Source organism: Monodon monoceros, unplaced genomic scaffold, assembly GCF_005190385.1.
Source record: "Monodon monoceros isolate NGI ecotype Baffin Bay Population unplaced genomic scaffold, NGI_Narwhal_1 Super_Scaffold_21, whole genome shotgun sequence".
NCBI lineage: Eukaryota > Metazoa > Chordata > Mammalia > Artiodactyla > Monodontidae > Monodon > Monodon monoceros.
Genome location: NW_021703778.1, coordinates 108,713,421 through 108,727,124, shown reverse-complemented (window position 1 = coordinate 108,727,124; position 13,704 = coordinate 108,713,421). Strand labels below are relative to the sequence as shown.

The 13,704-nt window shown below is 39.8% G+C and overlaps 1 protein-coding gene across 4 annotated transcripts in view; it reads right to left on the bottom strand.

Moving 5' to 3' along the window:
* The window catches only part of AKAP6 (A-kinase anchoring protein 6), a 598,070-nt gene that overhangs the window by 274,831 nt on the left and 309,535 nt on the right, over nucleotides 1-13,704 (bottom strand). For all 4 annotated transcript variants that reach the window (XM_029238347.1, XM_029238344.1, XM_029238345.1 and 1 more), the window contains one exon: nucleotides 4,832-5,083. In XM_029238347.1, coding sequence (XP_029094180.1) covers nucleotides 4,832-5,083 — 252 coding nt within the window. The remainder of the gene's footprint in view (nucleotides 1-4,831; nucleotides 5,084-13,704) is intronic.

The following is a 13,704-nucleotide window of genomic DNA, read 5'->3' as shown; positions in this document are numbered from 1 at the left end:
ACTACATGGTGTTTGTTATGCTTCAATTACTAACATATAAATTCATGGACCTCTTACAAGAAGGCGACAGCTCCCCAGAGTCCTCAGACCACAGGGTCCAGACCCTTGCTCAGATTCCTTTCAGCTCTCCCACGTTGGTGCTCTGATTCTGACTGCCTTGCAGAGAGCAGCAGTGGACGAAGAGGAACAAGCAATGATAGGGAAATGGGAAGCAAGGCAAAGTTTAGTTTCTGATGGGAAAAGGGAAAATAGACAAAGTCTTTCAATATTTTTATTTATACTATAGTAATAATTCTTGACAATTTCCATTTTCTACAGGCTGAATTTATGAGTCAAATAGCTAATCTCCATGATCAATCCCAGTCAACCAACCTACAGTGATATCTCCCTCTTCCACACTTAAAGCAGTTATTATCTGCATTATTTACTTCAGTTCAACTCATCGACTTTTATATACAGCGACACGAACTAGGTGCTGGGGGAGATACAGAGATGATTATAATCTGGTGCCAACAATCACGAAGTTCAAATCTAGCACGCACTTTGTCGTAATATAAATTGCCCTGTGATAAGTGCTTGTGGAAGAACACACAAAGTGCAATGATGTGAGTGCTCTGGAAAGACTAATGTGTTCCCACTGAGAGGGTGAGTATCATTTAGGTAAAGTGCTTACCACACCATCTGGCATATGGTAAGTTCTTAATCAATGTTCGCTATTGTGTTACTACTATTAACAGTTATCACTACCTGTGTGACTACCTCTCTCAGCCTCAGTCTTCTTATCTGTAAGATGGATACAATAATATCATCTGTAAAATAAGGATAATAGCACTTGCCCTGCTAACTTCCCAGAACTGTTTGAGGATCTAACAAAAGTATGACGGTGATTCCTAACATTTAATAGCATGTGTTATTCATCTTTGAATGCCTAGTGCCTTATAAAGAGTAAGAAATCAATAAATATTTAGGGGAGGTAGAAAGGAAAGTAGGAAGGAAGGGAAGAAGGAAATAATTATTATTATTTTTACCAAAGAGATCAGTTAAGAGCTGGTTTTGCTTGTTTTATTTAATTATTCTTAGGTTTATGCCCTTAAGCATTTGCTTAGCCTCTCTTAAACTCAATTTTTCCATCTATAAAATGGAACTATTTTTTTAAATTGACGTATAGCTGATTTACAATATTGTGTTATTTTCAGGTGTACAGCAAAGTGATTCAGTTACATATATATTTTTTTCAGTTTCTTTTCCATTATAGACTATTACAAGATACTGAATATACTTCCCTGTGCTATACAGTAAATCCTTGTTTTATCTAATTTATATACAGTGGTTTGTATCTGTTAATCCCATACTCCTAATTCATCCCTCCTCCCTCCCTTTCCCCTTTGGTAACCATAAGTTTGTTTTCTATGTCTCTGAGTCTGTTTCTGTTTTGTGAATAAATTCATTTATATTATTTTTTATATTCCACATATAAGTGATAATCATATAGTATTTGTCCTTCTCTGTCTGACTTACTTCACTTAGTATGATAATCTCTAGGTCTATCCATGTTGCTGCAAATGGCAATCTTTCATTCTTTTTTATGGATGAGTAATATTCAAATGGAACTACTTTTAATACACATTACCCTCCTTACTAAATGAAACAATAAATATAAATTGCTTATCACAGTATCTGAAATATAAAAAATTTCAGTATAACACATGTTTTACACAATGGGAGCTTTGCCCTATTTTTTGTTTGTTCAGCTGGTTTTGTTTCAGTAAGGCATTTGCCAATTTGTTCACAAGATATGATCTGCTCCATATTTAAATAAAGGAATAAAACTCACTTTGTTTTTGTACGGACAGAAAGAGAACTTGCCACTTTCTTGACTTTCAAACCTTTTTTTTTTTTTTTTTTTTTTTGTGGTACACGGGCCTCTCACTGTTGTGGCCTCTCCCGTTGCGGAGCACAGGCTCCAAACACGCAGGCTCAGCGGCCATGGCTCACGGCCCCAGCCGCTCCGCGGCACGTGCGATCTTCCCGGACCGGGGCACGAACCCACCTCCCCCGCATCGGCAGGCGGACTCTCAACCACTGTGCCACCAGGGAAGCCCCAAACCTATTCTTTAATGGGCTATGAAACTCAACTGATTTCCAAAAAGAGAAAAAATGAATTTACCTTCACTGGAAGGACATTTACTATTCTAGTTTATCCGCATGTTTTACGCCACCTCCCTCTTCATTCTATAAATCTTTCACAGCTGAATTTATTCTGATAAAGCTGAGAATTTTATCCTAATTCTCTTCCTATTTTCCACAGTTCCAGTGTGCTGACAGAAACAAATAAAACTAACAAATAAGATCAGGAATCCATTGCTTCAGGAAAGACGGTAATGGAGACAGTGCTTCAGTTCACAGAGAAATGTCCACAAAGCAGATGGCTGAGAATCCACTGTTCCTTTACCCCTCATACAACGTATTCCTGCATCTCTACAACAGGACTAAAGACTGACTTCAAACATGAAAATGCACTGAATTGCTTTCAATCGAATCTGTAAATAATTGTTGAGCTCACATTGTGAGACCCATGATGGGTACTACTTAATATAAACTCACTACATAGCTGTGAAAATAGCGGCCAGTAACAATTAGATAGTCTCAATGGCTTTTCATCTTTCTTGGGCTACCACTTTGTAAATAATACAAGTTCAAATAAACACATGATGAACATATTCCACAAAACACCAATAACAACAATAACAATAAACCCTAGAGCACTTTCATATCCCCAGCTCTAATCAGAGTTGTGGTCAGTAAATGTTTATTGAATGAATAAATAAATATGTAATATGAGTTGGTTTGACTCAATGATTTCTAATGCCCCCTCTAAGTGGTTGAAAGTGGGCAGATCTGATGACTGATCAATACTGGATTTTGGACAGAGCCAGGAAAACACATGGGTAGAAACAAAAAAAGAATGTACACATTGGAGATACCAGGTAGATATCTAAAGTACTGTCTCTTCAGAGTTTAGACAAACCTTCCCCATCTCTGATCTCCCACCTCATTAGCATACACCTCCTCCTAAACACCAGACTTAGGGCAGAGTTGACTAGTTTGGGATTCTTTGTTGTTTCCCATAACCACAAGGGTCCCAATCAGGAACCTTCTAGGGATCCCACTTGGGATGGATGGCATCTGAGGACTATCTCACACACCTACATATTCATTCTACGATTTTAAAAGGAACTCTACCGAAGTCTGTATCACCTCCCTCATTGCCACAATATTAGGAAAAGCTAAATGAAAACAAAGACTGTGACCTAAAGTTAGAAGTGAGACCAGTAGATTTTCATTCCCAGAAACTTCCAGGGCCTGCAGGGAATTTGCCACAGCAAGAGCATCATTATTACAAAAACAATAATCAACAAATATAAATCATTTATGAGAAGAAGTCCAGATTTGTTTTGTGTTGTTGATAATGTTGGAGCCACTGAAACATTAATAACTTAATGAGATGCAACACTCTTTATAAGGCCTTTTAATACACATTTATATTAATGCCTTCTAAACTTGTATAATACATATTTTCCACAAAATCAACAGTAGAGCACTAAACTGGGTTTCAAGAGTCAAGGGACTATATACATACACACACACTCTATGTATCTATACATGGTATCTATCTATCTATCTACCTACCTACCTACCTATCCATCCGTCCATCTATCCATCCATCTATTTATCTATCCATCCATCCATCCACACACACGTATATATAGCCCCTACTTAGCTAGCACAATGCCTCTCCCTCTCTCTCTTTCTCTCTCGTTCTGACATATATGTCAGTTTTATTTGGGAATAGGAGAGTTCACTTGGATTTAACTTTACAGTGTTCATTCTTAAGCTATGAATCAAGATTAACAGCAGCAAACTCTTTAAACTATGCTTACTATGAGTACAAAAAAATCTAAATATACTGGTTGTGCAAAATTCTAAAGTCCATATGACTCACTGCAACCAGAATGATTTTCTAAACCGTGAATTGAATCGCATCAATTCCCTGAACAAACTCTTCTGTTATCCTCAAAATAAAGTCCACTTCTCTTAACATGACTTTTTAATACGGCTTTTCATCTTCATGATCTGACCTCTGCTTACATATTACTTCAAATCCTGCTTCCTGGTCCCTTGAACTTTTTCCTCTCTGAGGCTGTCATTCTCTCTCTTACCTCTGGATCTTTGATCATGCCATTCCTTCTGTCTAGAACAGTTTCTACCTCTGTTCATCAGTCTAATCCTGCTTCTCCTTCAGGTCTCAGGTTAGACTCACTTCTCCTGTAAAGGCTTCCCTGTCTGAATTAGGTGCCCCTTCTCTCTCCTCCAGTGGCATCATGTAGACCATTGTATCTGCATGTAGATCACGCAGATCACAGTCTGGTCTTAATGTCTGTCCACTTGCCTCCACTCCCCACTAGTCTCAGCTCTTTGAAAGCAAAGGCCATGTTTTGATCACTATTACACTCTTAGCACCTAGTGCCTGGCCCATATAAGCACTCAATGAATATTTATCAAAAAATTGAACGAGGAACAGGAAGCCAGGTTAGCACCAACAGCTACGGGTGGTATCTGTGCAAACTACCGGCTGTGAATGAACTCTGGTTTTCAGCTTCATTCACATTAGAAGTGCCCTAGCCTCTAGTCGCTATACCTAGATTCAACACCAGGCTTAGGACCTGCTTATTTACCTATAAAGAATTCCTATCCCACACCTCTGAACTGAAAACATCCTCAAATAATGACACATGACAATGCACTATTTGGCTTCAAGGAAAACACCCACCTCCTGTGTCTCTTCGGAGAAAGCTTGCAGAATGTCCGTCTGTCTGGTGTAGTTGCCATTGGCGTCCTGCAGACCTTGCAGAATGCGCTCCCGCAGAACCAGCACTGAGACGCGGAGCTGGTGCCAGAGGAGTTGCACCGCGTGGATGTCCACAATCACGTTGACGGAGTAGGATAGCAGCTTCAGGGAGAACTCTGTTTCAAGGAGGGCATGGATTTGCTCAACATGATCAGAAATATCTTCACAAATGTCCTGCAATACAGAAAAGCAAATATACGATGACTCCTTTGCCTTAACCTGGGATGGGGATGGTAGAAAGGTCACTCCTTCACCTGACACCAATGATCAGGGCCAACAGGTCAGGTGAGCACATGATGGATAGCTGGCCTTTGTTTCAGTTCAGATAGAGTCACAGGCCATATTCCTGGGCACTGGGCCTTCAGTGCACACAGGTAAGTTGATCTCTTTCTAAGCCACGAAAATTCTACTATTTTTCAGGTACTCACATTGAAAGTTCATCCAAGGTGAGAGGTTACCTCACAAATCCGCTCTCTGTTCTCTTTATTTACTGTTAGTTTGGGATTTAGGTAAGGGAGCCAACAGCTCTTCTCTTTGCTACTGGTGAGCTCCACCGAACACATAGTATCTCAGGATAGAAGCATCCTCCAGACATGTAGCATGAAGAAAAATGGGCTAGAATGTGTGCTGCATTGGAACTCCTAGCCATTCTCAGTGAGCCATGGGATCTTCAAGGTAAGGGATAATTGTCACTTTCCCACAGGGACACAATTTAATATTTAAATTCTTAATGGGTATCCACGCTTTGCAAACAAAATCACTCTTAGGAAGGAAAGAGAAACCCCAAGAGTGAAGAAAAACAAAATACAGTTTGGTTTTGTTTTTAAGACTCAGACATTTAAAATAAAACCATTACTATATCAAAGTTTCAATGTCCTCCTCACATACTATTAGGTAGGCAGATTTTATCTGATGTGTCACTTGTCCTTACAAGTTCCCACATTTTCAATGTGCTGTCAGAGGCCAGCAGCATGAAATGGGCAGCATCGCTGGTAATACCTACTTGAGCAACTGGAGTCCATTAAGCATCAAAATGATGCACATGTCAGCAAAAAGTGCTCAGTTACTCACTTTTAGTTATGTATCAGTGATTTCTTTTAAGTGCAGCTTTTATTTATGATTTTTGTTAAAGCTAAAATTTTAAGACAGCCTTTGAGTTCGGAGCCCCATATTGAATATCAAAACAGTCATTCTATCCTGGAAATACAACCTTCTGATTTCATACAATTCAATTACTTGTTTTCAAAGAAAACTAAAATGTAACCTGTATTTGACAATGTGTTATAGTAAGCCAAAAAAACTATTGAATAATGATAGAAAGTTGTGCTGAATTCTGAACAAAAATTATGGTACAATTCCAATACATGCTCCAACATTAGTTCTTGAAATCCAAGACCTAGCTGGTAATAAATTGGTGATAATAACTTGAAACAGATTAAAAGTTTAAACTAAATAGACTTTGGAGTTCTGATTAGGTAAATTTCTTAGAAAAAAATATGGCCCATGGGCTTATGCGGTCCAATAGAGACTTGGGGCAAAAATAATAATACCCTATTAACCAGTACATAAGAACTAATCACGGCCGGATTAGGTAGTCTCTGCTTACCTTCAGCAGAAAGGAGCAGGCCTCTATCACCAGATAGTCCATGTAGCCTGGGGTCTTAGCTGATGCTTGTTTGGACATCTACTCCACTTACCCCACGCATTTTATTCCTGACACCTCAACCACCACCCCAAAGCAAATGCCCTGCATGCTTTGTCCTATTAGGATGCTCATTTCTATGTAGTACTGTGTTGCCTTGGAAAATGCCCTTCCTCCCACTGCTGACCTCTTCCAAATTCTCAGGACTCTCCTGGCTAATATCCCCAATCCATTGTAAAAACGTGCCTTAACCTCTTCACAAATGCTACCTCTACCTCCTGTTCCTACCCAAACCTGACCTTGCCCAAGGCTTCTGCTTCCTCCACTGCTCTCCCAGGGGAAGCAGCTCATTCTCCCAGGCCTCAGCTGAGAGATTGGGAAGGGTGGAGGAAGGAGGGGCCTGATGGGGGGAAGGGCAGACCTCAGTGCTTTTTTGTCACTTTCTGATCATTACTCTTTTGCCTTCTTTCTTCGTAGGTGCCTACTGTCTGCTAAACCTTCCTGTCATCCTCCCTTACTACTGCTACCTACATTCTTCTCTCTCACTCCGCTGCACTGAAGAATGCATCTGGTTCACGGTTTTCCCCTCTATCCTGAGCACACCATTGTCTTAGGTAATTTCAGCGTTCACACTGAGGAGCCAGCCAACGCTCTAGCCTCGGATTTCCTTTACTTCACTACTCCTAAGACCTTCATGCCATTCTACCGGATGACTCTGGACCTGGTCGTCACTTCACCTGGGGAACAACATCAGAAAGTCCCTTGTGCCCCCAACCTCTCTTTGACAGACTTTTTTACTCCCATTCCCCCACTACAGGTGCTTTTCAACCCCCTCCAGGCCACCATCCCCTCCAGCCGCTTTCCTCATATACCCCCTGTCTCCTAGCACAGCTTCCACAGTGGTTACACTTCAACCACTCTCTCGGCAGTGTGCTCAACTCCCTCGCACTCTTGATTCCATGACTCAGAATTCGTGAGTCTCTGTCTCTTAGGCCCCACTGCAATCTAGAGATGCAGAAAAATGACATACCTGAGACAGAAAAAGGTTTGAGTAACCCTTCTGCCACCTGCTCAGAAGAGCTAAATAGGCATTTCTACACCATCCTATGCTCATCTCCCAATACAGAAGGTTATATGTATAGCCTTGGTACCATGAAAACTTCATGCCAAAGCACATGTCATCCACTCTATTTACACACATTTGGCTCCTTCATAATGGATGCAGGAATCTAGTCAGAGCCAGTTCATGGGTCAAGATGTCAGGCAACCATCCAGGGGAAACTATGTGTAAGGGGCACTAAAGCATCAATGGTGCCAGTTAACTCAGGTTTTCATACCCTCCTCCTTAGTAACTGTGAAATGTGAATTAGCCCTGTTCCCACAGAAGCAGATGGGCCCTGAGGAGAAAGAAACACCCTCCCCACAAGTGCTGACCTCACTCTGTTGAGTATTTTGGCAATATGCACACAAAGGATCTGCTGAAATTCTGAAACTAAATAATGCATAGCATGGTGCAATTTTCTGGAGTCTACTAATTTATTTAATTACTTTTATGCCCTCTACTTTGCCATTGGTTGTCTGGCTTGACAAAATTACACGCACGCACAAATTATAGAACAAGAACTACAGATAAATGTGTAGGTTGTATATTCGAGTGTGTGAGTGTATATACTCCCTCTCCCTCTAAACGGGGACTATGCTTTGAACACTTGATGAGATGTTTGTTTAGAGAAAGGTAGCTAATTCTGAATCTACATCTAGGTTTTAATAACAGAAGATCTGCTTTTCCCTGTCCCTGTATATAAATGTCAAACAAATATTTAAAAAAATATTCAGCCTGAAGCTTCTGGTGCTTTGGCCCTTAACTACTGCCAGTTTGTTGGATGTTATATGAAACAAGTTGAAGATTATGGACATTCAGTCAGATAACCAGGTATCAGAAACTTTAAAAACTGATTTGCTGAATGGCTTCCTCCCAGCAGAGATTGTTTGGAATTAAAAGGCACTGAGAGATCTGACTCGTTGGAGGCCCTGTGGGCAGTAGATTAATAAGATGAAGTAGAAGCTTGGGTGTGGAGTTGGATTGGAGCCCAACTGATGCATGTAAGGAATCACTGGCGTTTCAGCTTCTACCAGATGTTTAACTTGAGCAGATAGCAACTGGAAACTGGACTCAACTCACATGGATGAATTGCTCAGTGTATAACAAACTTTCGAGCACTGCAGTGCTACTAGGTGCAAAACAAAGTGGTAACTTTAGAAGAAATTCACAGTTTTTTAGGAATATGGAAAGAAACAATCCCTTTGGGACTGGAGATACATAATATATATCTGAAGAACCTATAAGCAAAAATATTTCTCCCCATCTGTTTACTAAGAGTATTAACAGGAAATAAAATCTTTCGTTCATAGTTGGAGGTTTAAAACGCTTAACATGGCAATGAGTAGTTATGCTGATACAGTGACTAAAATTCATAGTGAAGTGTAATTGCCCAAAAAGTGTTAATGTTTGATTTCAGATTCTTTCCTATTTTGATAGAGGGTGTTAGTAGGCAGAAAATTGAATGTCTACAGAAGAGGTAAGGTCAAGAAAGGGATGAGGATGCTAAAGATTCTATGAGTGACAGCCAAGGAGTCCTTTCCAGCAACCATGAGAAAAATGGTTAGGTCCACTGGTCCATCTTCCATAAAGCAATTTATTCCAGGCTCTGATTTCACAGTCATAGCCTGAAATTATCCCATTTCTCCTGTTCACGCCTAATTCTGGTCACTATTTCCATCAGTTCCAGCCCCTCTCCCCAATGTTGTCTGTGTTAGACCTTTCTTCTCTGACTTCTAGACTCCTCTCCTGATTCCCAAGTATGCATCATCTGGAATGATGCAACCATGGACAGATCCACCAGCCCAGACTCCTCACACTCTTAAGACTCTAGGTTCAGTCTATCGCCCTTAAAGGCAGCTCGCACTCCTTGTAAACCAAGTCCACAAACAGAGAGCTGGAGGACTCTGGGAATGTAGAGGTGGAGGAAAGGCAGATCCAGAGAGAGGGGCCAAGGATACCAAGACAAACTGTTAACCTTCAAAAGCTCACCTGGAGTTGGTCCCATTACCTTGTTCTGTTATAGACAAAGGAAAGCTAAAAATCTAACTTCCTATGAATATGTGGCAACAGGAGGCTGTTTCACATAATTAATGAAGATTTTATATCATCAGACGGTAGCTTCATTCCCAGAGGATTTATTTCAGCATGTGAATGTTTTCCCCAAGTAGAGGACTGGTTCCTCAGGACCTCTTTGTATAATTAGTGGCTACCATTAAATTGGGCAGTCAAGAATTTTGATGATATGGATCTTACTTTAACAGACTAATAATGAACAAAAACTTAATTTCAGTAGATAAAATTGCTTAGTTTATTTTTCAATATCATCAATTGGTATCAACTGCTTTAGCTACTTAAAATCTCCCATAATTCTAACATGAATTTCATTCATTCTCTTATAACCTTTCCTCTGAGAAAAGATGTTCTCCAGCAAGCTCATTTAAATGACTAAATCAACAGATATCTCAAAGAATAACAAACTTTAATTTTAAACTGAAGGTAGTCTTTAAATGTCCTTAAAGCAATAACATTTTTTATAGCTACTCAAATGTCCCCAGCACAATTAAGGATAGAAGGATAATGTCTTTAGGAATTAATTACTTCTGTTTTCTTCAGTGAATGTATTGAGTACCTACTATGTACTAACCCATGTGCTGGGGAAACAAAGGTGAATAATGCCAGGGTTTGGTCCCCTGGAGTTCCCTGCCTGGTGGGAGGGGGCATATAATGAGAAATTATAGTCAGGAAAATAAGTGTTCACAAAGGGTACATAGATGAGGAGGAAATGATTGTGTCCACAGGGGCAAAGAGGAAAGGGGCACAAGCGCTTTTCAAAGGAAGTAAAGTTTGGGTCTTGAAGAAGACAACCAGGAGGATGAGATAGAGAAGAACATTCCAGGAAGTAGCAGGTGTCAGTGTTGTCTCCATAACTGTGGACCTGGGGTTTAGCACCAATTTCTTAGGCACGGCATATTACACACCATCCATAAAAGAACAAATTTTGACTTCATCAAAATTTAAAACTTTTGCTCATGAAAGATATTTTTAAGAAAAGGAAAGGATAAACTACAGACTGAGAAAAATATTTGCAAATTACTTACCCAACAAAGGATTTCTATCCAGAACATACAGAGAATTCTCAAAACTCAACAGTAAGAAAACAACCAACCCAATTCTAAAATAGGCAAAAGACTTGAACAAACACTTTACCTAAGTGGACATGATGATGGTAAATAAGCACATGAAACAATCTTCAGCCTCGTTAGCCATTAGGGAAATGCAAATTAAAACCATAGTGAGATACCAGTCTATACTTATTAGACCGATTAGAATAAAAAATTGCTGACAATACCAAGTGCTGAGGAGTTCCAGAGCAGTTGGAACTCTCCTGCACTGATGATGAGAATGCAAAATGGTACAGTCATACTTGAAAACAGCTGAGCAGTTTCTTATGAAGTTAGACATACACTTACAATCTGACCCAGCAATCCCACTCCTGGGTGTTTATCCTAGAGAAATGATGACTCAGGTACACACAAAAATGAAAAGACACTCTATTCATAAAAACCAAAACCTAAATGTCCTTCAGTGGAGAAATGGATAAACAAACTACAGTACATCTATACAACACACAGCAATCAGGGAAAAGAAGAACTATTGATACAGGCAACAATTTGGATAAACTTCAAAAGCAGTATGCTAACTGAAAGAAGCTAGTCTCAAAAGGGTATACACTGTATAAGTCCATTTATACAACATTCTCAAAAGACAAAGCTATAGTAATGAAGAATATATCAGTGGTTGCCAGGGACTGGGGGTGGGGAGGGCATGACTATCGACTGATAGCATGAGGGCATTTTTTGGGCTGATGGAGCTGTTCTGAATTCTGATTACGGAGAAGGTAATAGAAATCTACACAGGGGTGAAAACTCGTAGAACAGTGCACCAAAACCCCCCACAATTCTGCTGTATGATAATTTTAAAACTAATGAAACAAAAGGAAGCCAGTTTATATTCTCTTAGTAAAATGCATGTAAAAATTAATTTGGGGTCACACGTTCCCTTCATATTCTTGGAAATGACAACTAGCACAGCCCTTAAGGTCATGGCACTACTATCATCATCTCTGATGCTGTAGCTTCCACATTAGTTTCTGGCAAGTATAAAAGAAAATGAGGCTCATCTGGAGCCCATCGCAAAGTGAATTAAGGCAAATGACAGTGGAAACAATGTATATTCAAAAGTTGCATGAAAATTTTGTCCATAGGTATCACTGCATTAATGTGGGAAAGTGATGCTATTTTCTTGTTTAATTCACATACAGCACAGTAGCCCCTGTGGCATTCAGTATTACTCACAGCACAAAATGCACTGAAGACATTATGTTGCCAACTGCCCACTTCACCCAACCTTCATGACACCTTGCGGTCTCAAGCTGCTGCTGCCTGTCGCTGAAACAGGACCCTTCTCCGGTTACCTAGTAGCTGACACAAACACCGAGGACCTGAGACTGTTTACAAATAAACTCCAGCTGGTTGGGGCAGTATTTTTCCTTCAATTTAGTTGTATGTTTAGGTGAGAGAGGTGTCTTTTTTTGGTAAGATTGTTGTATATGTATTTTCCAGTTGTATCTTATTTCTTCTAGACAGATATAGGGCTTTTAAGATACCTGTTATGTATTTAACCAGTATGTCCAGTTTTCACCAGAGTGAGATAGAAAAATGAGGGTGCCCTTCCTGTGAGTGTTCTGACTGCTTACTCTAATAACTCTGAGTATGACTGCCCCAGCTCCTGCTAACTGTCCCTGGGAGGGGATCTGTTTGCTGCCTCATCATTAGGCCACCACGCCCATTTCCAACCATTCTCAAAACATCTTGAAGGTTTCCTCATTAAATTACAAGTGTCTGTGGATCAACATTCTGCCAAAGTGCCCCAAATTGCCAGTCTCCAAGGGCACCATGAGAATGTGGAGGGAAACCTGCCCTTCCAGCAACTTTCTCGCCCAGGTCCTAAAGCAACACTGGGTACCCCAGTTTCACTAAGTCCCACAAATGCAGCCGCTCCCACTTCTCTCTTGTTTCTTGCTTCCCTACGTGCAATCCCCAAATGAGAAAACATAGCAAATCCCTCCAGTGCCTACAACCTGCCTCTCCATAGGGACAAACAGTAATCAACAGTCATTTCTGCATTCTTCTACTACCCAAATAATGTTTCTTTCTCTTCCCCCAAATAATTTCACTGTTTCTCTCAAAACACTCTTGAGTTACATTTGTATAACTGCAGGACACATTGAGATGGTTTTTCTAAAACAAACATGAATTAAAGTCTACTTTTAAAGGATAGGTCTCCTCACTCCCACTTCCATCTTTTTCCCTATCAGAGTTTCAAAAACCTTGAGCCCTCATCTTATCCAGAGGATACCATTACATTTAAAATAAAGAGTTTTTATGTTCTAAAGTCAGTAAGCAAGAGATAAGTAAATGTAAGATGTATTTTGTGTACATAATTTAGTCTTACTGCAAAATGCCATGTCATCACGACTGCTCCTTTTGTTTACTAGCAATTGTAGAAATGAATGATTAAAGTGTCTTTTACCCATATGCTCACCATATGTGTGTGTTCATTAGAAAAAGCTGAAAAGAGATTCTTACCTAATACATGTACTTTGTATTTTAAAATACAGATCAAGGGAATAGCAGTTACTTGTTTAAAAAAACTTGCAAGTGAACCATGTGAACTAAAACTTGCAACCTCATATAAAAAATATTGCAGAGTATGAATGTCACCTTCAGTTGACTTTCAAAACTGTACTTTCTCCAAAAGACAGATTAATAGATGTTCCTATGACAAGGTATTTTTATTTCCGCAAAAGTAGACTACCCTCTCTTTTTTCCCTTCCTCTACACTTTTCTTCTTTTTTAAATTATGGCCGTATTTTTTGAATATTTTATTTACTTATTTTTATTTTTGGTTGCGACAGGTCTTTATTGTGGCACGCGGGATCTTCATTGCAGCATGCAAGATCTTTTTGTTGTGGCGCGTGGGCTCTTCGTT